This window comes from Amphiura filiformis, chromosome 9 (genome assembly GCF_039555335.1).
Source record: "Amphiura filiformis chromosome 9, Afil_fr2py, whole genome shotgun sequence".
Taxonomy (NCBI): Eukaryota; Metazoa; Echinodermata; class Ophiuroidea; order Amphilepidida; family Amphiuridae; genus Amphiura; species Amphiura filiformis.
In genome coordinates, this window is record NC_092636.1 from 61,806,058 (window position 1) to 61,833,945 (window position 27,888).

The following is a 27,888-nucleotide window of genomic DNA, read 5'->3' on the forward strand; positions in this document are numbered from 1 at the left end:
AATTATTTGATATCAGAAGGCCATTCTTCGTATTCAGAATGCAATTCGATATGTCTGATGTGCTCTAATGTCCCACAATAAATACTGCCCAAACGTTCATACCCCTTCCCTTAAGGAACTGTTGGAGAGCCTGAAAAAAGGAACCTTGACCTCGCACGTACCCGTACCACCTTTACATGTGGGTGACCCCACCCCCATTCTTTAAAACTAAATGAAGTAAAAACTTCATATTTTGGTGTGCAGCATGACACATGGATATTTTAATTTCTATGAACTAAATCATCACTTAATTCAATACAATGGGTGACATGACAATGCCATTTTTTTGTGGTTTTGTGCAGTTTTGACAAAAACAGTAATGTTTACTTTGGAAATTGTTTGAAAAATGTCATAGGCCTATTCATCATGGAAGGTGTATAACTGTTAAGATGGATGTTTGAATCAAAAAAGTTAATCACAACAGTTTTCTATGACCTATGGCATAAAATGCACGTTTTTTGTGATCATTTTGGCTAAAAATTTACCCTTTTCACCATTCGACCAAAACTTTGATATACCAAAAAGAAATCTATATTGTTGAGAAAGCAGTGATTGGTCCACTTGTTTGACAGAATTAACCACTTGAAAGTCCACTTTTTAAACAAATATGACCAGGGTTTTCTTCTTGAAACAAAAAGGCTCATTATAAAATCTAAAACACTGTGTTTTTTTCCAGAAAATGTTATTCTGAAAACTTCAAAAAATAACGCTGTAAAAGAAAGTGAATCACGTTGCCACGAGAAGAATAATGCACCTTTAATAATTGAAAGGTGAATGGACATCAAAACAATGTCATATGATCAGTGGTACAAGTCACATGACATTAGAGAGCAGTGTTTTTATAACAGGTAAAGTTTAATGAAATCATTTATTATTTTGCTTATATGATTTGTATCAATATATCTAGTTTAAGTAATTTGTACGTACTGAAAGAGCATTTTAAAAAACAAAGATATTTAAGAAAAAAAAATCGTGATTATTTTTTAATTAGAGATTTTACCTGAACCCCAATCTGGTATTGACTATAGTAACACTAATTTTGTCACAAGTTGGGATCACAAGTTGGGATCGGAAATCGGGGAAAAAAACCACATGAAATCCGGTGAAAACAACGATTTTATTTCTCTTGGCTGATGTATTTTGGGGACAAAATGAAGTTCAAATTATTGCTAGTGATATTTGCGGTGGCAGTCGCTGGTGTTTATGCTCAAGACATTCCTCCTGTAAGTCTAAAAAAGTAAATTAGTTAAGCTTACTCAGAATTAGTCCGAGGTGCTCTGACGTTGCTCGAGAAACACTAGCCACGAATTTGCTCACGGATGCCCTCGCATTCGTGGCTAGTGTCCCTTCGCCCTGAATATCGGTCGGTAAACAAATTACGTAAGCTTACCGTTACGTAATATCATTGTAATAACAATAGGCAATTCTGAAATATCCCTAAATACCTCCTTGTACATATCTTTACCTACCAATTTGTTACTATGCGTGTTGTTGAAGTAATTCTCAGTTCTATGTGCCATTTCAGGTGCATTTAGGTAGATATTTCATCACTATTTCTGGAAAAATTGCTCCAATATTCTCAGGTGATCGCCTTATTTCACGAAGTAAAAGGGCATTAGAATGGGAAGAGGTCATCTTGCGAGAGAGTGGCAATGGATTAGTCCATTAAGAGAAATAGGGCGGCGTCAGCCATATCCATTTTATTAGAAGTTGAAGTGCCATCTGCTTATCATAGAGTGCCTGGATGCATCGATTCCATATTTGACAAACAATTAAAAGCCCAACTTAAAGCAGAAACCAACGTGAAAGGGTACTTCAACAATTGTTTATCTGACGTCACATCCTCATCATAGCCATATTCACCCATTTTCAAATGGAATGGTCATCAATGAGCGTTGTCAGGTTGACGACTGAGGGCAGCAGTCTAAGGTCAGGTTATGTCAAGTAAGCTCACGTGATAATAATATACTCTCATCTATAGAAGCTGTTAGCCTATGACCTTCCAGTCATTATTCATGAACATTTGCCGCGTCAATTGCTCCCACATGGTGAGGCTAAATTTCTGCCATCTTTTCGTCAGCTGTGCAGCCAGCAAAAATCAGCTTATAATTGCTTCCAATTTTCAGGATCGTAAGTATCGAAAATGTAAAAAGGTACGGCTCAATACATGCAATAGAATAAAGCTTATAATGACACGCTTATGAAGTGTGTTTGTGAACTATGAAGCATGTTTACGTCTCGGTACAATTTTATGCATCGGACTATGCAAAAGCCTGGCATACTTGTTATCTCTAACGCAAATCAAAGATTTGCATTAGAGTACATATGCTCGAACAACTCTGACGATAACACTCCGATCGCCAGGCAATCTACGTTGCACACCATCATCATCCCTATATCTTCGTGTTAAAAATTGCGTGGTAGTACGATGAATCCGCACGTTTTTCAACAACTACGCATGGTGATTTTGTTCGAGATAGGCCGTGCGACTCAGGCTATGCATACAATTTGAGATTTTGAGAGCCGGCCACACTGTTTCTATTCTATGTTTTACGATTTTCGCATGATCAGTATATGGCTGGTCGTAACCGCCACAACGTGCGTGGAGCTGCTACGCGTAGCTTACTTTTCGCTTCGCGGAGCTAAATTGACCAATCATGTTAGATCTTTTCATTACGCGGAGCCAGTTGATGCATCATCGTTCCAGAGAGAGAAAACTCTTGCCAAAATTAATGTTTACTATGTGGATTTTAAATGAATCGAATGTAAATAAACCACCAACAGTTGTACAGGATCAATACGGTACCATTGTTTGATTAGTGTATAGTCAATGTTACCTTGCATGCATGTGCCATGTGTGTGGCGTGTTTGTTTGTTTGTCTACTGTGTCAGGCCAGGATCACTGACACCCACGGTACTGATACTGTCATACTATCACGGTGATCATATTGTTGAATGTTGTTGACTTTAAAATAATCATGATGCAGTCATGTCTACAGTAGAATTCACCACGACCTTTGAAGGACTTAAACCCCATTAAAAGCTATTATTAATAAACCAAGATAACACTCAATGAAAACAGCTCAACTATGTTACATCAGATCTTCTCTGGTTAAATACACACTGCACTTGTGTCTGTTTTACCTGTGCAATGAACAATGAGCTGGTATTATAGTTTCAGTTGGGTGAATGATTATAAAGCTTAACGCATAAAGGTAACAATACTGTCTGGGCTTTTGTTTACGAAATGAGACAATAGTCTGCTTATTGTTAACCAGCGTTCTTGAAAATGAGAAGCATAATGGTTTGCAGACTTAACACGGTTTAGAAATAATTTGTTCATATTTTTTGGTGTTATCTGTCGTTTACATATCCTTCCTAGTACCAATATTTCCAAACACCTAAATTAGCTAAAAATTTAGGAAATGTTACAAAACTATATTTTCTAGAATTTCAGAGAATACTTTAAATATTGACTGGTTATTTTTTACACAGTGATGTCATATAGGCAATGGCATAATACTTCTAACATACACTAGGTCACGCGTCAATGGTGAGCGCACTGCGTATTGTGTATAGGAAAACGGGCAGTACCGTGAACTACAGTATGTATGGCCTACTACTAGTATATAAAGTAAATCCGAACTGGTTTGCTGAAGGTCGAATTCCGCAGGCCACGCCGCGCAAGATGTACAAATCAGCTCCCAGCGATACACTGCAGATCGCAGAATTGTGTGCATCAGTGGCGTAACTAGACATTTTCATTTGGGGGGCAAGCGGGGCAAACATAATAAATGAGGGGGCAGGAATGCAGAACCTTTTGGCGACAAAAGAAGTGTATGGTACAAATGGTAAAATTTTTAAGGTTAAAATGACCAGATATGAGGTTAATTAATAACTCTCAGAAGTAGGCCTACTTTAACTTTTTCATTTGGGGGGGGCAAACAGGGGGCAAGGGTTCAAAATGGGGGGGGGGCTCCAGCCCCCCCCCGCTGGTTACGCCACTGGTGTGCATGGTTTACCACCACTCTGCCTAGCTATATAGTTGTGTACAATACTGTATGAGTTTCTTGTGAGTGCATGTCCATCTTAATAATAAGTCGGTTCGTACTTTTCATAAATTACTTTTGAATCATAACTATCGTGACCGAGGATATCTTGCAACTACACGTGAAGCTCGTCTGGCAAATTCTTAATGACTAAATTCGCTTCACGTAATGAGTAAGTCGTACTTGATTGGTCAGTTTTACCTCCGAGTAATGAAAACCTCTAACATGATTGGTCAATTTGGCTCCACGGAACAAAAAGTCAGCTACGCGTAGCAGCTCCACGTTGTGGCGGTTGCGGCCTACCATATCAGTATCCCATATGATATTTCTATTGTAAGAAAATTTTATTTGTTGTCACGTAAATCACAGGTTTCGTTTAAATGTACTAACTGGAAATTAAATGTACTAATTATTGAGGACCGGTATTTTGCTGTGGATATGTTTAACTGCAATTTTGATGTAAAACATTTGAAATCCTGAGTAAAAATTTTGATAATATTTAACTCTTTGAGAAAATTATTTTATAAAGGAATGCTGGTAAAACCAGGTGCAATACAATGTACATTATTGACACACTATCACGCTCTTTATCTTCGTCAATAATAGAATAATCGATTTCAATCGAATTGAATGCATGAGTTTGTAGTTGACTACTGAGCGACCTAAGCGATCGATTGCTAGCCAATCAGATAGAACTCCTTTTCTTGCGTTCAGTGAAATACCACTCGCCTGTCGCTCACTACCACTCGCCCGTCGCTCACCAACGGAGTATTAAATTTATATTTATCGTATAGGACGTCGACGGTGTGCGTTGTAGTAGGCCAGTGGGACAACGAAAACGCTACGTGAACGAGCTAAACTCAGAATGTACTACCAATGACTACAGCATGTACAGGGAACCCATTACCGTAGTAGCTCCGTAGTAGCTCTCTGCACAACGATAGGGGAGCACCAAAATAACGAAAATGTCATACCGATTAAATGATGTGTTTGTTTGCCCGGTTTTTAAAGTTTTCATTGCAAACTACTCTGATACTGATAGTACCATAGTACAGGGCCTTTCGGTTCCAGTCAATTTTCTCAGCACAGAAAATACCAATTTGCCTGTTCTTTGGTTAGACAAATAACTTTACACCACAGGGTTCGCAGATTTTTGCAGCATGGAAAAAACATGGTTTTAACCACGGTTATAACTGCTTGGCAAAAACAGTTTTTGCCGGATAAAAATGGCAAAAACTAAAAAAGGGATTTATACAATGTAGTTCAGTTTTTAATCTCAAAACAAATAATTAAGTTACAAAAATTATTTCCTGAGTGTAACAAGGCCAGATTTTGTAATTATAAGTAACATTCAAAGCATGTGTTTTCATTGCTCAAGTGCATTTAACCGAAATGTGGCAAAAATCAAATTGAAAACTTTTTCATTTTAAGGACTTGATGAGAAAAAAAATTATTGAATGATTCATTAATAGTTTTGTGTTACTGTTTATGAGCTTTCTGTGTTACTTTTTAATATTTGAGTAACTATATGTGATTTTTTGCCGGTTTAAACCAGACATCGACAAAACCTGGCAAAAACAGGTTTTTGCCAGTTTTTGCCACTTTGCCGGCAAAAACCGAACCCTGTTACACCATCTATTTTGAGGTCATTATTGTGTGAAATCGGAGGGTTTTGTTTTGGGCCGAGGTATTTTTTCGAGGGAGCGGTAGCTCCCGCTCCCTCGGAAAAATACCTCGGCCCAAAACAAAACCTGACAATTTCAAATGAACTCAAAATAAATGGTGCAAAGTTATTATTGTCATTCATTACTGTCGTATCTGATATTTTGAACAAATCAAAATAGCATTTCATGTTATTTTATGTCATAAAACGCTGTTAAATATAATCAGTTTTAATTATTCTTATTACCTACCCTACAAAAAAAATCAACCAGGTGAATTAACATTCGCGCTGACAACAAGAGCTACCAATCACAGAAGCACGACGGCATGGTCTCTTCAGGACATCATTAACAGCCATGGTATCAACACTATCGTTTATGCAGACGACACGCAACTCTACCTCACATTCCCTCCAGAGGATAGAGATACAGCAGTCTCCAGAATTGAGAAATGTATCCAGGATGTGAAATTGTGGGCCATCGAAAATAAGCTTGTTCTCAATGATGCTAAAACCGAAGTTCTTCATTTCAGATCACGTTTTTCAAATACATCATCCCCATCTCCTACTGTTACAATTGGTGATTCAGAGATCAACGCGTCATCGTGCGCCGCAATCTTGGTGTCCATTTCGACGACGAGCTTGAATGAAAGACCACATTTCCAACACTTGCAAAGGTGCTCTCACAGCAATTCGTCAGATCGGCCAAATTCGCAATTTTTAGATGATACAACATGTGCGCGACTGGTTCACGCTTTTTTGTTACATCGCGTTTGGATTCATGCAATTCTGCCCTGTATGGTCTTCCTTGTTCCGACATCAACAAGCTTCAACGAGTCCAGAATACGGCTGCCAGACTTGTCGCACGCAGTATCTCGTCACGTAACACATCTCCCCAGTTCTTCATTCCCTTCACTGGCTCCCGGTCAAACAGCGTACAGCTTATAAGATCCTTCTTCTCACCTATAAAGCGATCAACGACCTTGCTCCACGCTACATATCTGACATCATTTCATTGTACAAGCCCAAACGTCATCTTCGCCATCTTCCAAAACTCTTCTGTCTGTTACCGCCGCTCATCTACGCAGTTTTACGGCGATAGAGCTTTCAGCGTCAGCTGCACCCGCACTGTGGAACACCTTACCAGAAAACATCCGTTCCGCTACATCTGCTGCTTGTTTCAAAAAATTGCTCAAGACACACATGTTTCAAAATTTGTAATACCCTGCTTCATCAAGAAGATCTTGGTTGTGGATGCATGTGCTAGCAACCTCTGTTCCACCAGGGTTGTGTGTTTTGCTTATTTTTCTTGTGCTCGGGTTCCCTGCTTGTTTCAAGAGCCGGATGCTGAGGATCTAGGCTGAGGATGCATGTACTGGCGACCTCTGCTCCTCCAGGGTTCCATATAATATTTTGTCTTTGTATGTTCATGATAACCGGTTTCATGCTTTTTTTATATTTGTTGTATTTATGATTGAATTGTTTATCATTATACTTTGTTTGCATCTTAATGTTGCTCATATGTACTGGTGACCTCTTCGTTATTCAAGGGTTCCCTATTTACTCTAGCCTTTGCGTGTTCCTCATATTGGTTCATATTTTGATTCATTTTGCATTATATTTTGCATATATATTGTATCTTTGTTAATTGCTTGATCACATTATTTGGTTTTGTTTTCATAATTATTAATGATCTTTCCGATAATTGATCATTAGTGGTTTCATATAGTTTGTTGAAATGTAATATGCTCTTATGTTATGTATTCTAATGTTTGTTTAGATAAGGTTTTGCCTGCATTAAAATAATGTTGTTTGACATGTTCTTTTTTTGCCGAGGGCGTGGATGCTGGTCATCCATACTCTCTTTTTATTACTTGGCATTTGTAATTGAAATATTTTCTGTTTATATTTGCTTTGATATATTTGTAGCTTACTTTCATATTATATCATTATATTGCTTGCCTATATTTTGTGGTTCTATAACTGTATTTTACTTTTATTGCTAGCCTGCTTTCGTAAAACCATCACGTTTGAGTTTCAGCCTTTGGCCTTGTTTTGCTCTCCTTCTGACTGTATTCTTAGGCGTGTTGGTTCTTTTAATGTTTTTTATGCTTGTATATTTTGTTGTAAAGCGCATTGAGGCTCTTCGTAATAATGCGCTATATTAAGTGTCTGTTTATTATTATTATTATTATGGTGTAGGCGTGTGCGTTACCATAACGCTTAGCATATATACATGCACGCGCGCGCAGAAGTCATTGTAGCACGTCAGGAGTCATCGCAGTTAGTGCGCGGTCAGGCAATCAATTTCTTTTGATTGGATCACAGGCTTCGCATATATTAATGAGGTTATGAATAATTATTGGCAGCTGATTTCCCTGATAAGAAATCAAACTTTTGGAATTGTGTTTATCAAGAGGTACTGGTATTTATTTTATGACATGTTTTGTGATTTCCCCCATTGAGTGCAACTGCAAATGTAGCAGTAAACGTAAATATAAAGCAAAATTATACTTCTTCTACGCTAGGCCTACTCAAATTTGGTACACTCACCGGAGCGCTTCCACCAGGTCAACCGGCGTCTTCAGCAATAACATCCACTGAAGATACAAGTTGATCCGATGAAAGTGCTCCAGTGAGTGTACCAAATTTGAGTAGCATAAGTATAATTTTGCTTTCTAATTATGGCCCTACTTGTTCGTTCCTCAATCCTCACCACAGGGCCATGATTCATGAACGATATAGTATTTGGAGTCAATTACACTGTGAAAAAAAGTAACCTGTATTGGGCAAATCACCTCGTTTTTAATTCCCTGTAACAATGAGGAATTATCTTTTGTCTCTCCTTTGTATAGGTTACACCATTTGGTTACACCATCCACTTCAAAATGAGTAGCAATTCAAGACATTCCACTTCAAAACTACTTTGGCTGGAATAAGTACTTGTTTCATACCTTGTTTTACTACTTGCATTGCCAGGATAACAAAGCTAATCCACCATTGTTCAGGGGCACTTTAAAACGAGGTGGTGTGTCCAATACGAGGTACTTCCTTTTCATACTGTTAGGAAGAATTCAAAACATGGCGACGATCGATTTGCACAATCAAACTAGCAAACCTTAATTCCAACCATGATATGAATGATCCTAGCATTTAGCATTTAGGTCCAGAGACACTCCAAAACCGAAAAACTAAATAACTTTTTTTTACATCTGTTACATGGCTAACGGACCGCATTGTGATAGACAAATAACCGTTAATTTACACCCCTGATACAAACCATTTAATTTGTCAGGTGCATTACATAGTGATGGATCTACACTTTACGGTAAAATCCATCAGTAGTGGCAGATGTTGAGCTCTCAAAAAAATTTGTGCAAGACATAGTGACAGATAACTTTTGCAATCTATTACCGTACTGACGCGAGTATAGTCCCACCTTCGAGTAAAGTCCCACCCCCAAATTTTCGAAAAATTTCAGAAATTGAAATTAATTTATTTTTTCGGCTTTGTAGTGTCCCAGGACCTAGACCTAAATGCTAGTATCATTCATGGTTGACTTAAAAATAAAAAATAAAAAAAAAAAATTTCAAGATATTTTGTATTTTTAATATGAAAATTGATACTTGGTATTCATGTCATAATCTATTAATGATTTCAAAATGCATTCAAATTCAATGCATTTTGAAATCATTAATAGACTATGACATGAATACAAATTATCAATTTTCATATTAAAAATACAAAATATCTTGAATTTTTTTTTTTTTTTTTTTTTTTTTTAGGTCAACCATGAATGATCCTAGCATTTAGGTCTAGGTCTAGGGATTTATAAAACCAAAAAAAAAAAAAAACTTTAAAAAAATTTTTTTTTTTTTTTTTGAAATTGAGTATAGTCCCACCCCCAATTTTGACAAATGTTCACCCAAAACGGGGTGGGACTATACTCAACGTCAGTACGGTACATATGTGAGATGTACGATTTTACTACATTTTAACATTTTGAAAATATCTTTCGAGGGTCTAATTTTAATAGACAGATAATTTGCTGAACATTAATGGCAAGTTTATAATCTATGCCCAATACAATTTACCTACTCAATGTTTTCCCGATGTCCATTTTTTGATAAATTTGCGATCAACATGCGTCACTATGTAGTATGTAACACATCTTGGGTTTGACACCCGACGAATTATAATATGTATATTTTTGTTGACAGTTTACTGAAGATTGCAGAACAGATGTCTATCCTCCCCCATCCTCGGAAACAAAGGTTGACACCTTTGTTTTGAACCTTGACCTGGCTCCTGAGGACCGTTGGACTCCACTGGTTAAGAATAAAACAGGCGAAGTAAGTACTTTACATGTTTTGTTGCTAAAAATGTGTTCATATTTTACATTTATTTTTCATTGTTTCTCTTTTGCCAACTCTGTTTCTATGTTCTTTAATTTCATATCTTTGTTTGTTTAATATGATATTTCTTTCTCTTTCTCTTCCTGTTATGAAGTTCTTTCTGTTCAGTTTTTGTAGTTCTTTCTTTCTTTCTAAGCTCTAATGTTCTGTTGTAGCAGTCAAGTTAGCTCAATTGATAAGGTGTTCGACTATGGTGCAAGAGGTTGCAGGTTCAAACCCTGGCGGTGCCTACGCTCTTGTGGAAAAATTGAGTTTGCTTGAAATTCCCCTGGACAAGGAACTTACCGCTAATTGTCTCATTGTAACCGGTACAAAACTTGGAGAGTTGATCCTGGTTGTGAAGGTTATTTGCGGAATGTCTAGGGTGTGCGCTCTTGAAGCAGCAAAGTCCCTGATTTGTTGTTTAATGGTTTATGGAATGATGTGGGGCCGTAGTGGTCAGCGACAACCTGTAGAAGTGTGTGTTTGTCTCAATTATTTTGTCATCATAATATAGTTGTAATGTAGACAAATCAAGCAGTTAGTGTCAGAATGCCGTGTCTACAATTATTGCTGCCCTGTAGTCATTTGATAAATTGTACACATCAAAATATATGACATGTGGGAGCTATATCATATTGGGGCTTCTTACACTGATAAATGTCCATTTTATATTTTCAGATGAAAGCAATGATTCAAGATATCATTGATCTAGTAGGAAATTTTGTCAAGAATGAGACGGGTGTTGTTGACTGGATCAATGAGATCATGGTAAGTGATTGCTCTGTAGCAGGTGCTTATATTGATTGCAATTTGAACTTGATTATGGAGTGGGACATGGGGGTGAGGAAGAAAGTCTATTCGCCGATCGCACGGTCATCTCAAAACAAGATTCTACCCTCAAAGTGCATGTTATGCGTGTGCATCACGCCTGTTGAGCGTGTGCTTTAATCGCTGAGCACGCTTTGCAAAGCCTTCTGGCGCATTGCTAGAAAAGAGCGAGAAACGGAGATGCACTTTTTCCACATTATGCGTTTGCAGGAGGACCTCCTTTTGGCAGCAAGATGGCGGATCCGTGCAAAGGGTGAATAGCAAGAAAATATTTGTAGATGGTTTTTAATGTTATTTAATCGAATAGTCAAACTTGGTTTCCAGTCATCAATGGTTATCAATTTGGCTTCATGTTGATTTTGAAGTTGATTTTATTATTTCTTCATTATTTTTTATTCATTGTCATTACCTGTGTGATCATAGAACCTTTGAAAGCTAGGAATATCAGAAATTATTCATTAAATATGCACTCGTAAATACAAATAAAGAAAGTCTATCTCGGACACCCACACGCATTACTATGTGAACTCCAATTAACGCTTAGCACTACGCGTTGGCCGTAAAATTCAGTGTTTTTTTGTTGTTGTTTATTTTTCCATATGTTTAAATTTTTCTAATTTTCAGTATCGTATTGTGATCCAATTTTTACTTTAGTAAGTTTTTTTGTACATATTTTGCCATGATTGTAAAAGAGGCAAATAAAACTATTCATTGTGTATGTATAGTATGTTTCTGTTTTTGAATATCACAAAGTACATAAACATTGTGCTTCGACTGTTAAAAAAATTGCATAGGACTTAAACTCTATTCTTAAAAGCACTACCATTATATTGTAAGAATGGCTGGTAACATGAGGGAACTGTATGTGAAATTTGTTACATTTAGTAAGAATCTAAACCAAATAACATAACTTTTTACACATTGAAACTTTTATGTGATCTTTTATTCATATTTCAGGCACCTATAGCAGACACTCTACCAGATCCATACCAAGGAGAAATCAAAGGCATTGCCAAGGCAACAGGCATCCCATTGGGTAGGTACATATGGGGTATGCCAGGTGCCTCTCACCTGTGAGAATTAAACACATTCCTTCTGAAGGATGGAATACTTTCATGGTTCATTTATCCAATTCTAAATGAACCATGGGGAGATTGGAAATCTGAATGCAATCTACAAAATGTTGTCAATAAAATTTAGACCTTTGTTTTTCCGAGCCAATATTCCAGCATGTCATTACCATCATGAAATGCGGGACCTAATGCACCATGCAAGTACTCTAACCACTAGTCCATCAGTTGCAAGTGATCTGACTTTCAAGAAATATTTGCATTCCCAAAAATGTTTTTAGTATAATTTTCAAGTTTGTATAAAAATCTGGCAAGTGACAAGATGTTTAGATCAAAGTCCATCTATAAATACTGCCATTGTTTGCATCTGGATTTGTTACTGTGATATGTCACTGATAACACAATGACAGAGATCACAGATTAGTAAACACACCAGTCAGCAATCAGTCAGCATATTGCAAGATTAAAAAAAACTAAATGAACACATAAGTTGAGCTGTCATTGTTGATCATACTAGAAACACAAACAAACAAAAATGAAACATTTTATTAAATTTACCTTCGCACTCTCATAAAAATGCTTAAGCATTTGAGTAAGTAAAGAAATACTTAAGTAAAGATTAAAGGAAATAAACTTATTTTACTTATGAGCAAAATTGTAGCTTCTCTTTCCCTGATAAAACTTCCATTAACAGATTAATAGTAAAAATATTCATCAAATATGTATTTGTGGTCAATCTGGATTAACTTAACTGATTTATTTTTCTACAAAGTTGCCGTTTTGTTCCCCAAATGAACATTCATTTGTAAATTGGTAGCAAGAATTTTCAACAAATAGCTATAAGCATTCTGAACTTGATGATAAACATTGTGTTTTTTTATATTTTTCTTCTTCAGGAGAGGTAGTGCTGTATAATATCTTTTACGAGATCTTCACTTTTTGTACTTCCATTGTAGCAGAAGACAAGTCAGGTTGGTTGAATTGTATTTGGATAAGACAATGTTAAATAACCCTACTGTATCTAGTAGGGTTGCAGTAATTTATTAAGTTGACTTTAGTTATAGAACTGGTGGTGATAGTCAACTATCCGATGTATCCTGAAGAAAGTATAAAAGGAAAATATATTATTTTTTGAATGAAATTGGAAAATCAAGTTTTGTAACATCGGGTGCAGGCATTGAAATAAGTGAGAGCCAGTGGCTATTTGAAGAATTACATGATTCCCATTTTTATCAAATTCACTCCTGTGCATGAAATTGGCGAATCCACCAAGTCGTCATTCAGGCACGCAAATGCAAAATATTGCGCTTCCCTGTGGGATCTGTACTAGGCGACATGTGTACTCTTGAACATAGTCGTCATGCATAGTATGTGTGTATTTGTTGTGGGATGTAACATGGCTCTGATAGAAGGATAAGCCAACCAAATTGCCAAGATTATTATAGCTTTTTAAGGATTGTAAATTTAATCCAACACTTCAATGTCCACTTAGTACTTGTGGTTTAGTCATTAATGCTTCAGTCTATAAATCTGAAGCCACAGGTTCTTACTGGGTGAGTGCACATGAATTTTTTCCCAACATTTATGTGATCACAAATAGTGAGGAATGTAAAATGGTTAATGGGGGAAAAAATAAATACTTAGATAAATAGTTTCATTTGCTTTCTACCAAGTTAAGTTGTTGCAATTGTATTTTGATTATAGGCAAGCTTTACCATGCAAGAAATCTTGACTTTGGACTGTTCTTGGGGTAAGTTAAATTCACAAGGTCTACACTTCGTTTCACCTCAAGTTTGATAGTGATGTCAGTGTCATTACACTTAATGCACCACAAGCCTATTGATGTGTGTGTGCACACACTCTGACGGATTAGATTAGCGCACTTGATTCTATTTTGCGACAAGTGAAATACGCATCTTTGTCATTACCAAATTCAAGGTTAAACAAAGTGTAGTCTTCTTCCCTAGCTAGAATTTTAGTGAGATCTGCAATGAGATTCTTGTAAAGAGTCTCATATTCATAGAAGATTTGATTTGAATTCAACTTGATGTTTGTACATTTTTACAGCAGATAATATACAAGAATCAAATCATTCTTGCTAAATTTCTTTACAAGAGTCAAGATTGATTCTCGCACTGTGTGATGCAATTCTTACACAACCTGCAAGTGGTGTAAGACGCTTTGCAATTGGCCAAGAGTATACAATCTGCGTCGGTTCAAGTCAATCATGGGCTTGCCTTGGTATAAGAACTGACGGCCGTCATGAGCGGGGGGGGCACCTGGCTCCCCACTGGCTACGCCACTGATGAACCCTTTAATATTAGATGCATGTATTAATGTTCATACATCAGGAATATTTGATTTGATCTCTTGTCACCCATCCTATTAAATGAAGGAATCTCCTATTATACATAGAGCTTTCAACACAAATTCTGAATCTTGGATGACAATTAATTGATTGGAATATAACTTTGAGAGTGTTACATTATGTTGTTTGAAAGAATCACTCTCATCGCATGACATGAGATTTTTGTACACTACACTGGGTTTCAGAGAAGAACAGCAGTCCCTTGCTTAGATTGACGTGAGGGCCCTGTTAATGAGCGACATACGCAGAGCTTTGTGTTCCCTTCAAGGGCGCCGATCTGTGCCGACTAATGTTTTGACACACAATCGGCCAATCAGATGATCGGTCTGTTGCTATGATTATCAGATGATTGATTCAGCCAATCAGAACCCCGCTTCCGTGTTTACGCTCTGCACGCTCTCAAAATGTAAACAAGTGCTGTTCTTCTCTGACAAAAACTGTAGGGATGAGAACATTCAATGCTTTAGCCTATAAGGTGGTGTTCTATAATTGCATACCCTCTTCCATACCTGTTAAGAGTTTTGATCACATATTTGGAATGTTTTCCTACCAGGTCCATATGATTTAAATCTATCAGATTTGTTTTCTTACAGGTGGGACACCAAGACAAACCAATGGGAGTTGACAGAGCGTCTACGACCACTCATCATCAATGTTGACTACCAGATGAAGAACCAAACCGTCGCTAAGGCAGTACACTTTACTGGCTATACTGGTGTTATTACTGGAGTTAAACCTGTGAGTTTAAAGATATTGAGAGTTCCAGATCTGCAGGTGTTTGTTGTGTTTCCCCATGGTATTCTCCTTTGCTAATATCAGGAATAAATGGTGCATTGGTATCTCATAATCTATAATGCAAAAGCTGAATATGACTGAAGAGGTTCATCAGGTCTGTTGATTGATTAAACAGCTAATAAAAGTTCTTTGCCAAGACCAAAGGAAAAACTTATGTTTTTCTGCTGACAGTTGTTTGATGTTGTTATTGATCCATCTGCTTGGAGAAAACCGCAGGGCAAGATGGGTCAAGGAATCAGTATGAATTCGTAAGAGAGGAGACAACACCATGAACAGAGACGAGGGGACATTCTTTCTAAGCCACATCTTTGATCCTCTGCTCATGACCAACGTTGGAGACAGGAGTATTTCCGGTAAAACAATAACATTCCAAGCAGATGGATTAATAACAATATCAATCGCTTTGAGAAAGCCAGAAGGTTTCTAACGAAACTGTCAGCAGAAAAACCTTTTTCCTTTGGTCTTGACAAAGAACTTTTATTGACCAACAAATGAAAATATTTGGTATTTAAGTACCATAAACACATGAGTCCTCCCCTATTTTTCAACACATCCTAGAATTGAGGTACACTTTGGTGTAAGCCCAGTAGTGATTTTGGTACAATTACACCTGTGTATGAAACTAAATGAAAAGAATAGATAATGAATGTTTCTAGCACAAATTGCAATTTCTCTTCCTCAGATAACAAGCATAATATAATTAATTGTATCAATATATATTAATTAATTGATTTCATTGTAATATTGCTTTACTTCTAATGTGTATCTTTATTATTTCTTTTATGATGATTGATGAATAAAATTGAATTGAATTGAATTGGAAACAGCCCTCGAATTAAGGCAAGTTGATAATTGCCTTGTATTTTCACTGAAAAGGCAAGGCAGCACAGCAGTTTGTAATATTTCAAGAGGGCATCATGGCAACTGTTGAAAATTTGAGAAGGGCACCAAGGCAATTTCTCAAAAGCAAAGAAAACACACACAAACAGTCTGATAGATGATTTTATAATGAAGGGGCCGGGCTGGGGCACCGACAGCAACTTCATTAGAGGGCACGGCAAGTGACTGCCATCGGTAAAGGACATATTTTGAGGGCATTACGGCAGTGGGGATGGGCACCCACAGCATTATGCCGTGGGTTAATTTGAGGGATGATTGGAAAACAATTTAATTGAGGCACAGAGGTATTAAGCTGTATGAACTACTGACACAAAATTGCTGTTGATTCCCATTTCAGGGTGTAATCACACTGACAATGAATGAGCGTTTCAATATAAATGGAGGCTACTTGGGACTACTACAGTGGATCCTAGGGGATCATACTGGACATTGGGTTGGCTTTGCTATTAGAGATGTACTGTTAGATGCACAAAGGTATGTTATATCCAAAGAGGGTGGACTCGGCTATGTTTGGATGTCACTATAGTAGTGTGTCTGGTCTCAAGTTGAGAGTAACGCCATGTTGGATTTTGCAGTGACAAATCAATGTGTTTATGCGGTTACGTTACCAGTGTACAGACAAGTCGCCCAATCTGCCACTTCAACATGGTGTTACTCTCAACTTGAGATGAGACAGACTATAATGAGGGGCAAAATAATGTACATCCAGTCCAGATTATCCTGACTATTTGGTCCCCAGCATGACAAACCAATATGGCATATGATTATACTCATTCAAAATTTAACCTTTCACAATCCATGGCAGTAAAAAGTTATGACACATCTGTATTGTATTGATGTGTTTTCTCTTTATTTATGCTGCCGCTCGAAATTGAAACTATTTGAGATTGATATTTAAGTTTTTCACCTAAATTCTTGGGGAAGGTACTATGGTACTGTGGTTATCTTTAATGGAGATAACCCATGTCAGACTTCAGGTATTTCACACATACTTTTAGATGTAAATACCCTCATACTATAGAATATTAAATATGCACTTTTTTCACTACCACCATACATAGTGAAGAGCACGATGCCATCCTCGACCAAAATTTGTTGACCTGGGTCAAAATTATGATAAATTTGTTGTCATTTATGTTATAGCTATGATGCAGCTAAAGAATACATCAAAAAGAGGAAGCAATTCAGGTTAAAATGTGTGTCCTTTCATCAGAATTATACATGTATAATGTAAACTAAATAAATTGCATAAAACATGTTACCAGCCCAAGCTATCTTATGGACACCCAGGTCAATATGCCATACTGATATGTTGTTTTATTTCTTTCCTAGCTATGATGCTGCTAAAGATTACATTGTTAAGAGTAAGCTGCTAGCTCCAGCCTATTTCATCTTGGGTGGAAGCAAGTCAGGTCAAGGAGCCATTATTACAAGAGATAGAGAATCATGTGCAGAAGTCAGAAGGTAAGTGCACTCATTTACTGACACTACGGCAAACTGCTGGGTTTCTCATACCAATACCAATATGCCTTATACTGGTAACTTGGTTGTTCCTACTGAGAATGCTTACCATAGACATGTCAAATCATGCCATATATACAACGTGTGAAAATGCTCTATGGAGAAGATTTAATTTTAGTGTACCATTACCCACCAAAATTATGTTATGGGCAGTTTCTACGTAGTTGGATGATTGGTCGACCGGTGTACTCATGGTAAATTAGAAACTCGCTAATAGTAAAGGTGGGACTGACATTGGTCTCTTCCATTGTAAGTGATTCTGGTGGCAGCTATGTACTTATGTAATTAAAACATGTTCAAGTGGATTTGACTAACATTTGCACTTGTTTCTAATGTTATAAATTATTGTCATTTTGATCATTGTGATTAGTAAATGAATTAGCACAATAAAGCCTTCAGATAGATGGCAGTAATTGTTCAGTGCTGTTCACATAATAAGTGCATTCGCTTGAGAATTGGAACATTTTCTAAAACCAAAAGGTATTGATCTAATTGGCTTAGCCCAGCACATCAAAATAGATGGCAGGTAAAGATTATGTACAACAAAAACTTGTTATTTGGGGAAGGAATGATAGAAGGATAAATTAAGCTAAATATCCATATAAATACAAAAAAAAACAGGCATTATTGTAACTTTGATACTTTTTTCCATTTCCAACCCTTGCAGTCTTCCATATGACTAAATCTTCCATTTGTTGTTGTTATGTATTGCAGTCTGAACCCCAAGAATGGCACATGGTTTTTGCTAGAGACCAACTATGACCCATGGACATCACCACCATTCTTTGATGATAGGCGAACACCAGGCACCAAATGTATGAATAAATTAGGCTATGATGTAAGTACTAATATGATTATAGGTTTATTGGCATCATAGAGTTCTTATACTCTGTTAGATATTTAATGTGGGTTTGAGCTATTTTTCTGGCATATAAAAAAGGTACCTGCTATGGTGAATTGTGTGTCATAACAATGGCATATTTTTTCCTGTGAATTTCGGATCAGACACACAAACATTTACCATAATCATTGACCAGTACATCAGTACTTGGTTACAGACAAAATGTTAAAGATTACAGATCAATGAAAGAGTTGAACTCTTTACCACAGTCTCTCATCCAGTAACTAAACCTAAAAGCCTTCAAGAAAAGCCTTCAAGAACATGTCCAAAGCATCAAAGCAGCCCACACATTTGTACCAACATGCCTTATGCTGGTAACCTGATTATTCCCTATGAAAATGCTTTATACCAGTAGGCTTGTCAAATCATGCCATAAATGCAACATGTTTAACCCTAAACTGAAAAGATTTAATTTAGTGTAGCATTACCCACCAAAATTATGTTATGGGCAGTTTCTACGTAGTTGGATGATTGGTCGACCGGTGTACTCATGGTAAATTAGAAACTCACTAATAGTAAAGGTGGGACTGACATTGGTCTGTTCCATTGTAAGTGATTCTGGTGGTCTGACACAACAGCAAAATGCACTGACATGCAACACCTTCCTTGACCACATTCACAGCGCAACAGATTTCTTTGACTGGGTTCCAATTATTCGCCTGTTCATGAACAAAAATTACACACAGGATTACTACAATCCTCTACTCTAAACACATGTCAGTAACCAAGCAGTTGTCCAACTGACACAACAGTGAAAGGAACAGCTTCCGGGATCACATTCACAGGCGAATAATTGGAACCCAGCCAAAGAAATCTGCTGCGCTGTGAATGTGGTCCAGGAAGCTGTTCCATGTCAGTGCATTTTGCTGTTGTGTCAGTTAGACAACTCTTTGGTTACTGACCAGTGTTTAGAGTAGAGTATTAAAGTAATCATGTGTGCCATTTTTGTTCATTTTTATGGAGAGGATTTTAAGATATGACCTTGTGAAAAAGTTTCTTTTTGAGGCCAGTTTAGATGAGTATGTATCTAATAATAAGAGTTCATATGGATTAACAAAGTGGGAAATATTCCATAAAAGGAAGAGTTTGTCTGTTTATCTTGGTGTGATGGTTTGGTTTAGATATTGCACAGGTAATTAGATGAGTATGTATCTAATAATAAGTGTTTGTATGGATTAACAAAGTGTGAGATACTCCATAAAAGGAAGTGTTTGTTTATCTTGTGATGCTCAATTTTAGATATTGCACTGGTAACTAGATGAGTATGTATCTAATGACAGGAGTTCATATGGATTATGAGGTACTCCACAAAAGGAAGAGTTCAGCTGTTCATTTCAATAGTGAGACTTTACATGCACAGGTTTAGATATTACACAGGAAACTAGATGAATATCTATCTAACATGTACTGATGGATGATAAAAGTTGTGAGATACAGGAGTTTGTCTGTTCATTGCCCACCTTTTAGGTCATTTTAGTACCAAACCTGTTTCTTTTCACAGTCTATCGTGACCTAGCACCGTCCAGACACTTGGATTGCAAACATACTCATCTATCAAGACACAGTCCATTAACCCTCATATATATGTACATTCATGAGAGTGACCTTAAACAGTGTTGAGTACAAACACTCATACTTGACCACTTGAGGTCAAATTTTGTGTTATGATTGTCAAATGAAGTTAAATGAACTGTGCCATTGAGAATGAGAGTAACTTTGCTGAGAGTGATATATTTCTGACCAACTCAACCAAGTGGTGACACTGGTAACCTGTTGTGCCTCATCTATAACCTGCTTGTCAACCCTTTTTTGCCTTGACCTGTTACCTTACAAGAATTCAGGTCAGACTAAACACAGAGATGTCAGCTTCATAGTAGTCACACTCAGAGATACTTTTTATTTGTCTCCACACCCACACACACAAATCAGAAGTGTCACATGTTGATTGTCAACTATGGGGGGAAAATCAGCTAGTCCCTTGATAGACCACTGCCCTCATTCTGGGTTGAGGACTGAGAAAATTATGTGTTCAAAAAGTGTCAAGACTAACCATCAGAATCTGAAGGTCTGTGACTGTGCAGTTGTGTCCAAAAATAACCTTTTGACCGCATTTGTTTTTCATCAACTATTTTAGATCATGTCCCAGAGCGAGATCCTGTAACAACGGTGTGGGTGGAAACCGGCACGCACAAATATTTTTACGGGAGTTCTACTAGTTTTTCAGTCATCACAAACGAGCATAACACAGAACATGTGCAGTTAGTAATCAATGAAGGACTCGGTATAGTCCCTTGAACTACCTTGTTTCTAACATTAGGTAGTCCACCAAGAGTTTTGGTGGTCTGTGAAGAATAGTTTTCCATCGATGATCCTACAAAATTTCAGAGGGATACTATCACTCAAAAGTTACATATGATTAAATCACATAAATGCTTGTCTTTTTTTGTCAGTCAGTGTTATTAAGGATAAGGTACATTCATCAGGATCTGAGCTAGAGACATGCTACAAACAAAACAAAAATTGACTTCAAAAATATTATAAAAGCAAGTCAATAGATATCAAATATCCTTTTAATATTGTGACAGCTTACAAGAGTGACACACAATATATGTCCTTCCACTTTAAGCAAATTACTATTTTATATATTAATTCCTTTTAATTATATCTTGCATTGTATTGTATTGTATTGTATTGTATTGTATTGTGTAGCATGACCATAAAATGTTTGGACAGCTGCCCAATATATTTTTCTTGTTATTGTCAAATCACTTGATACATGTTGTTTAGGGTTAAGGTTAATGTTTTGGCATGGTTTTGTATTAGGTTAGGGTTAGGGCTTGGTTAAGGGGCAGTATTGAGGTTCAGGGGCAGTAAGTGACATAATTAAGGTTCATGGGCGGATCCAGAATTTGATGGTAGAGGCGGGCAGCATTGGTAGAGGCGGGCAACATTTGCTCATGTGTGGATATGCCCCTGAGCCGCCTGAAGTTAGTGTTTGGGATAGCATTAGGTGTGTGCAGTATGTGTATCAGATTCTTTCTTTCAAAATATTCAAAATCATAGCCAAAACAGAAATATTTAAAATGATCGCAACTGTCATATCTGTAATTAGGTTGTATGGGATACAATATTGTTTACAGCTATCATGTAGTGTTTTGAGCATGTGTGACAACTGTGTGATTGGATCTTCTAATGACAGTGCTTTGTGTCAGTCCTAATTTATTTTATGGCTGTTACATATTTACACAGTTGCAAAAGGTGATGGAAAACCAAACCTGTTCTACAGGTTCGTTTGCTTGTTAAATCAATTTTAAATGGATTGATTTTGACTGAAAATACAAGCAAATTTGCAAAGTGAATGAAAAATATTTCATATATCTTTTACAAATATTTTTTGGGTCATAAGTAAAAAACAACACACCTGACCAACCAGTCCTACTTCAAAGGTTGGCCTTCCTGTAGAACAGCTAAACAGTAAGTTGTGAGAAATTGGTTAAACTTTTCATTCATTCATTCAAGGGCATTTTGATGCCTAATAATTATTTTTAAATAATTCAATAGAAAAATGTTCAATTTTGTGAATTTCAATGATTTAGAGAATTCACTCTTTGCATGCTGTGTCATTTATTGTGTGGGTAGGGCTTCAAACTGTCAGCATCACAAATGGGAAGTGGAAAATTAATTATGTAATATTGTCCAATGTTCAAGTATGCAAGCAAGGGTTGAATGGAAAGTTGAGCTCTGCACTAAGTAACTTGATGTAATACTATGAACTAATAGTACCAGTTTGCTGTTTACAGTAATGTGGCCTCATGCAACTTCAGAACCAGCTGCAAAGTTTCAAAATGACTTCATAATATTATGACATATTATGTGTGATAATCCTGACTTAAATCAGGAAACACAATTGTGTTGTAGGAAATGAAATGGTAGTAATTGGGGATTATGTAATAGCGATTGGAAATTAATTCCAGATTCCAAGGGAAGTTTTGCCTGTGTGACAGATGTTTTCTGCAACTTACGGAAAAGAACCACAAGTGAGTGAATCACTAAACAGATTATATCCAAAGAGTACCGACTCAAAATTACTTACTGTGTATCACAGAATTATTATGCATTCCCTTAATTTATTTAAAAAGGTTGTGGAAAAAGTGGAAACTGATAGAAAGAAAGGGAAATGATAGAGGTAGGATCTGATAACTATATGCTACAAATTGGCTTAAAAATACAAATTTTGATTTGTAAAGTCAAATATGAATAACTGCTGCCTAGCTAGCTATAGACATTACATCATAGATATTTGTAGTCACATTCACGAGTGTGTGAACAACATGCAAGTCATGTATGGTCATATTGTAGATCTGTGTACCAGGCTGTGGCACAGGTATAGATTAGAGTAATTTATAACTTACCCAATTTTTATCAGTTTAAAAAACTGATTGATCAATATGGAGCCAATTTATTCTGACTCACTTTTCTGAGATTTTTCCCTATAACTGTCAACCTTTAGTATAATGATAGGTTGGTGAGCAAGTAAAAACAAGACTGAATGCCATTTTACAAGCAACAACCTCGTCAACAGAATCAGTCAATGCATATTTTTGCTAGCTAAAAAGTACTCTAACCCCTGTGTCTATACTGTTTGATACTAGCCCGGGAATACTAGAGTCATTATTTAAGCTAACAAGCGTGGATAAAGTGGTGAATCAGAAACCTCTTTTCCATGAAATTTTTGCATTTGGAGATAAATTGTGCTTTTCTTCCCAAGATAAAGAAATACAGTGTGAATTCTTGTTATATTTGGGGTGATCAGCCATCACCCGCCATATGCAGCTCTTGTGTGACAGCGATGAGGACCAATTTGGGGGGGGGGCTTTGGGTGCTGAAGCCCCCCGCACTTTGTTAAAAATCATGTAAAATCAGCCGTTTTTTGGCGATTTTAGCCATTAAAAAAAAAGCGCAGTGATTTATAGTGCGCTACGCACAGGCACAACACCTAGGCGTTGATCCACAAGCCTCAGCACACTTTACAGGTTGTCGCTGATCACTACGGCCCACATCATTCCATAAACCATTTAACAACAACACAGGGACTTTGCTGCTTCAAGAGCGCACACCCTTGACTTTCCACAAATAACCATCGCAACCAGGACCAGCTCCCCGAGTTTCGTACGGGTTACAACAAGACAATTAGCAGTAAGTTCCTTGTCCAGGGGAATTTCAAGTTAACTCAATTTACACGAGAGCGTACTTTACCACCACTAGGGTTCGAACCTGTAACCTCTCACACCATATTCGAACGCCTTATCGATTGAGCTAACTTGACTGCTATTAAGCCCCCGCATAATTCAGAAAGAGGGGCTGAGCCCCCCGCAGGAAAAGATCCTGGACATGCCGGTGCAAATAGTGTATCATACATTCAAATTGCCATGAAGTTACAAAGAGAAATCAATATGATTTCAAATCAAATTCAAATTAAATTTGTTTTCATCATAAACAATACAATGAGTCAGTTGTAACACAAAATGAATGGTAAAAGAAACACTATAATGATTTTATATTGATAATTGAAAAATGATTATTTTAAATAGGATTACAAATTTAGCAACCTCAGTGGTTGCTAAATCAGCAAACATTCACAGCACTGATACAATAACCTTGTTGGATTTTGTTGAAATGCAGGAGCTGATTCATTCACAATATTGTGTTGACATTCAAATCTCCGAGTCTCCCATGTCTGGCAAAATCACCCCAGTCTGATCTGGTAAAAATAGAAATGTATAACTCCATTCATTAAATGAAGAGAGATATAGTACCATACAAGTCAAAACATTGCCAGCCAGTTCGAGTTGAAATCCCCACTATAAAAGATGTGCAGGGGCGTCGCTAGAGCAATATGATTCGGGGGGTGTACAGCATGTTTTGCCGATGCAAATATTTTGTGAATTGTAGACCAAATTTTTTAGCCAGGACGGCGCTCAAGAATCTAAAAAGGGTGTGTGTGTGTGTGTGTGGGGGGGGTGTAATGGTCAAAATATTTTTCGACAATTCTTTTAAATTAGTAGCCATATAACATTAACAATAGGCCTATTACGTAACAACAGCATAATTTTGTAACACAATAATCTTTTATATGACTCTTGCAATTTGCCGACAATCACATAGCTTTCACTACTTTTGCCACCAATCACATGGTTTTGACGACAACAGTCAATTTTTGCCGACAAAAATTGTGTATCGGAGGGTGTCACACACCCCATACCCACCCCCTCTAGCGACGCCCCTGAAGATGTGACCATAATCTTGCACACAGGGCCTGATGGAGTCACCCATCCAAGTACACAGGGAAAATATGCCACATAGTGCCAGGTTGGCACTTGCCAACTGATGCCAATGTGGCATTTGCCAGGTTCGCCAAGAAGAATGTGCAAAGTACGCACAACCAGGCATTTGCAGTCACGGGCCAAATTGGCATTTGCCATCAATATCCAGAGTGTCAGAAATCATTGGCATCTGCCAATTGTACCAGGTTGGCAAGTGTCAATCTGGCAGGGGTTGGCATTATCATTTTTGGTGATTTATAGATTTGTATTATTTTTGAACAAAATGAGATTTTAGATGGTTTCAGCGGTGGTTCCCAGTGTTTTAGGCTCCATATTGTTTTGAACATACAAAACATTGCATGATCTTTGTTTTCATTGGTTTTTGTAATTTGAATAAATCAAAACAATGATTTTGTATAAAAATGAGCTATTTCTGATGATTGAATTTCTTTTTCATGTGTTTTTAATTTTATTATTCTAATTTATTTTGGAACAAAAATGCAATTTTGGATGGTTTCCTGTGGTGGTTCGGGGTTAGGCTCCAGGTCGTTTTGATAATAATTATGAATTTGCAGGTTTGTACTTTGATGTGTTTTTGTTATTTTTCAAGATTTAAATTATAATGGAACAAAAACAAAATGCATTTTTGGATGGTTTCCTATGGTGGTTCCCGATGTTTTCGGTTCCGTGTTGTTTTGATAGTAATTGTGCATTGGTTGATTTGTGCTTTCATATGTTTTTGTTACTTTGCAAGATTTAAATTATTTTGGAACATTGGATGCATGTTTGGATGGTTTCCTGTGGTGGTTCCCGGTGTTTCGGCTCCGTGTTGTTTTGATAGTAGGCCTACTGGTGCATTGGTAGTTTGGGCTCTCTCATTTGCAAGAATTAGGCCTAAATTATTTTGGAACAACAATGTATTGTTAGATGATTTCCTGTCCTGGTTCACGGTGTTTTCGGCTCCATTTATGCATTTGTGTTCAGTCGTGAGCTCCCTCAAATGCTGTTGTATGTGAAAGAGCTCTAATGACAAATTATCATACCAAACCAGTAAATGTGCACGTCATAAAAAAAAAGTAGATTTAAGATTATTCAGATGAAAAATTAGTGTGTGTTTCAGTCAAAAGTAAGAAGAAAGCGCCATTATTAAACTTAATTTTTGTTTGCAATTTGAATAACACAATCTTAAAAATCACAATGAAAGATAAAACGGTTTTGTACACAATACCACGGAAATGGTGTACATATTGGCGTAAATCAACCGGGAGGTTGACAAGTATTGGCGAAGATTAAATTAAATGAGTTTTGAAATTTTCAAAATTTTTTTAAAAATTTTGTTTACTTTTTTATGGCTTGAAGAACTGAATCACGTATTACGCAGCCCACCACTGCGCATGGCGCAGGCGCCACATAAAGTTCATTCTTGGCGTACCGGTAGCGTAATTTTATCGCAATCGCGGATAAGCCAAGTTGATTGATCGGTGACGCAAAATCACGCATACGAGAAATGCATTATTTACGATCTGCATCATTTTCTAGCTCGGAAGGCGCGCGCGCAAAAGGCTATCTCCTGAAGATAGCATTGCGGGCCTAAAGCAACAGAAAACATTTCACGCATTTGAAAAACATCTCTTGTTAGGAAAGTTTGTTTTTGATGTGTTTTGTTTGTTTGTTTTTCCACTATCTACTCAAGATAGCGGGTTTTTTTATAATAAAATAGGCCTAAGAAAGTAAGAAAGGTTGACAATATTTTGTTATATACCATTTAAAACTGTATGAACTAATTTTTAAAAAAAATATAGAATTTACGGTGTGATTTGCAAATCATTATAGGCCCTTTGCGACATCACGAATCATGCAAATGCTGTCAAAAAAACGCGCTCAAATCCTACTTACGGCCTGCATCATTTTGTCGGCACTGCAAAGCGGCTTTACGGGCTTAATAAAACAACGCATGAAAATATTTCACAAATTTAGAAAAGCGTCTGTTAGGAAAGTTTGTTTGATGTTTTTTGTTTGTTTATTATTATTTGTCTGCTTGTTAGTTTTTCCGCTATCTACTCAAGTAAAATACAAAGAAATTGAGAAAGGTTGAATATATTTTGTCAGGCCTATCTACTGGTGATAGCATTATAAAACCTAATGAAATAATACAAAAAAAGAGGAAATTATAAGACTTAGCATGAGACGAGTCAGAAAGATAATTTGATATGTTTTTGTATATTTCATGTTTGTTTGTCTGTTTTTTGTTTTTTATCTACTCAAGATACCATTTACAGTGCGATTTGCAAATCACCCGTTGCGACATGCATCTGTGAACACGCGCGAGCCCACTTACGGCCTGCATCATTTACGATCTGCAGCATTTTCTCGGAAGGCGCTCGCGCAAACGGCTATCTTCTGAAGATAACATTGCGGGCCTAATAAAGCAACAGAAAATATTTCACACAGTTAGAAAACATCTGTTAGGAAAGGTTGTTTTTGAGAGTTTTTTTTTGTTTGTTTGTTTATTCCGCTATCTACTAAAGATTTTTTTTTTGTTGATAAATTACAAAGAAAGTAGGCCTAAGTAAGAAAGGTTGACAATATTTTGTTATCTACTGATGATACCATTTGGAATTGTATGAACCAACAATTTCTTGTTTGTTTGTTATCTACTCAAGGTAGAATTTACGGTGTGATTTTGCGGAACCAAGCATCATCTGCACAAAAAAAACCCGCTCAAAGTCTATTTACGGCCAGAAAATATTTCACAAATTTAGAAAACGTCTATCAGGAAAGTTTGTTTTGATGTTTTTTTTTTTTTTATTTATTTATTTGTTTGCTTGTTAGTTTTTCCGCAAGTAAAATACAAAAAAATTGAGAAAGGTTGTTCGTTAGGCCTATCTACTGGTGATAGCATTTTTAAACCTAATGAAATAATACAAAAAAAGAGGAAATTATAAGACTTAAAAAAAGATAATTTGGTATATTATTGTATTTTCCATGTTTGTTTGTCTGTTTTTTATTTGTTTGATTTTTACCTACAAAATGAATT

General features: G+C 36.7%; 1 protein-coding gene across 1 annotated transcript in view; it reads left to right on the top strand.

Annotated features, from left to right (window-relative positions):
* Positions 1-1,093: 1,093 nt before the first annotated feature.
* Positions 1,094-27,888, top strand: part of LOC140161283 (acid ceramidase-like) — a 45,306-nt gene continuing 18,511 nt past the window's right edge. Inside the window, exons 1-10 of the mRNA XM_072184755.1 lie at positions 1,094-1,262; positions 9,969-10,100; positions 10,824-10,913; positions 11,931-12,009; positions 12,940-13,014; positions 13,748-13,793; positions 15,005-15,149; positions 16,444-16,580; positions 17,439-17,570; positions 18,342-18,465. Of these exons, the coding sequence (XP_072040856.1) occupies positions 1,173-1,262; positions 9,969-10,100; positions 10,824-10,913; positions 11,931-12,009; positions 12,940-13,014; positions 13,748-13,793; positions 15,005-15,149; positions 16,444-16,580; positions 17,439-17,570; positions 18,342-18,465 (1,050 nt within the window). The 5' untranslated portion in view covers positions 1,094-1,172. The remainder of the gene's footprint in view (positions 1,263-9,968; positions 10,101-10,823; positions 10,914-11,930; positions 12,010-12,939; positions 13,015-13,747; positions 13,794-15,004; positions 15,150-16,443; positions 16,581-17,438; positions 17,571-18,341; positions 18,466-27,888) is intronic.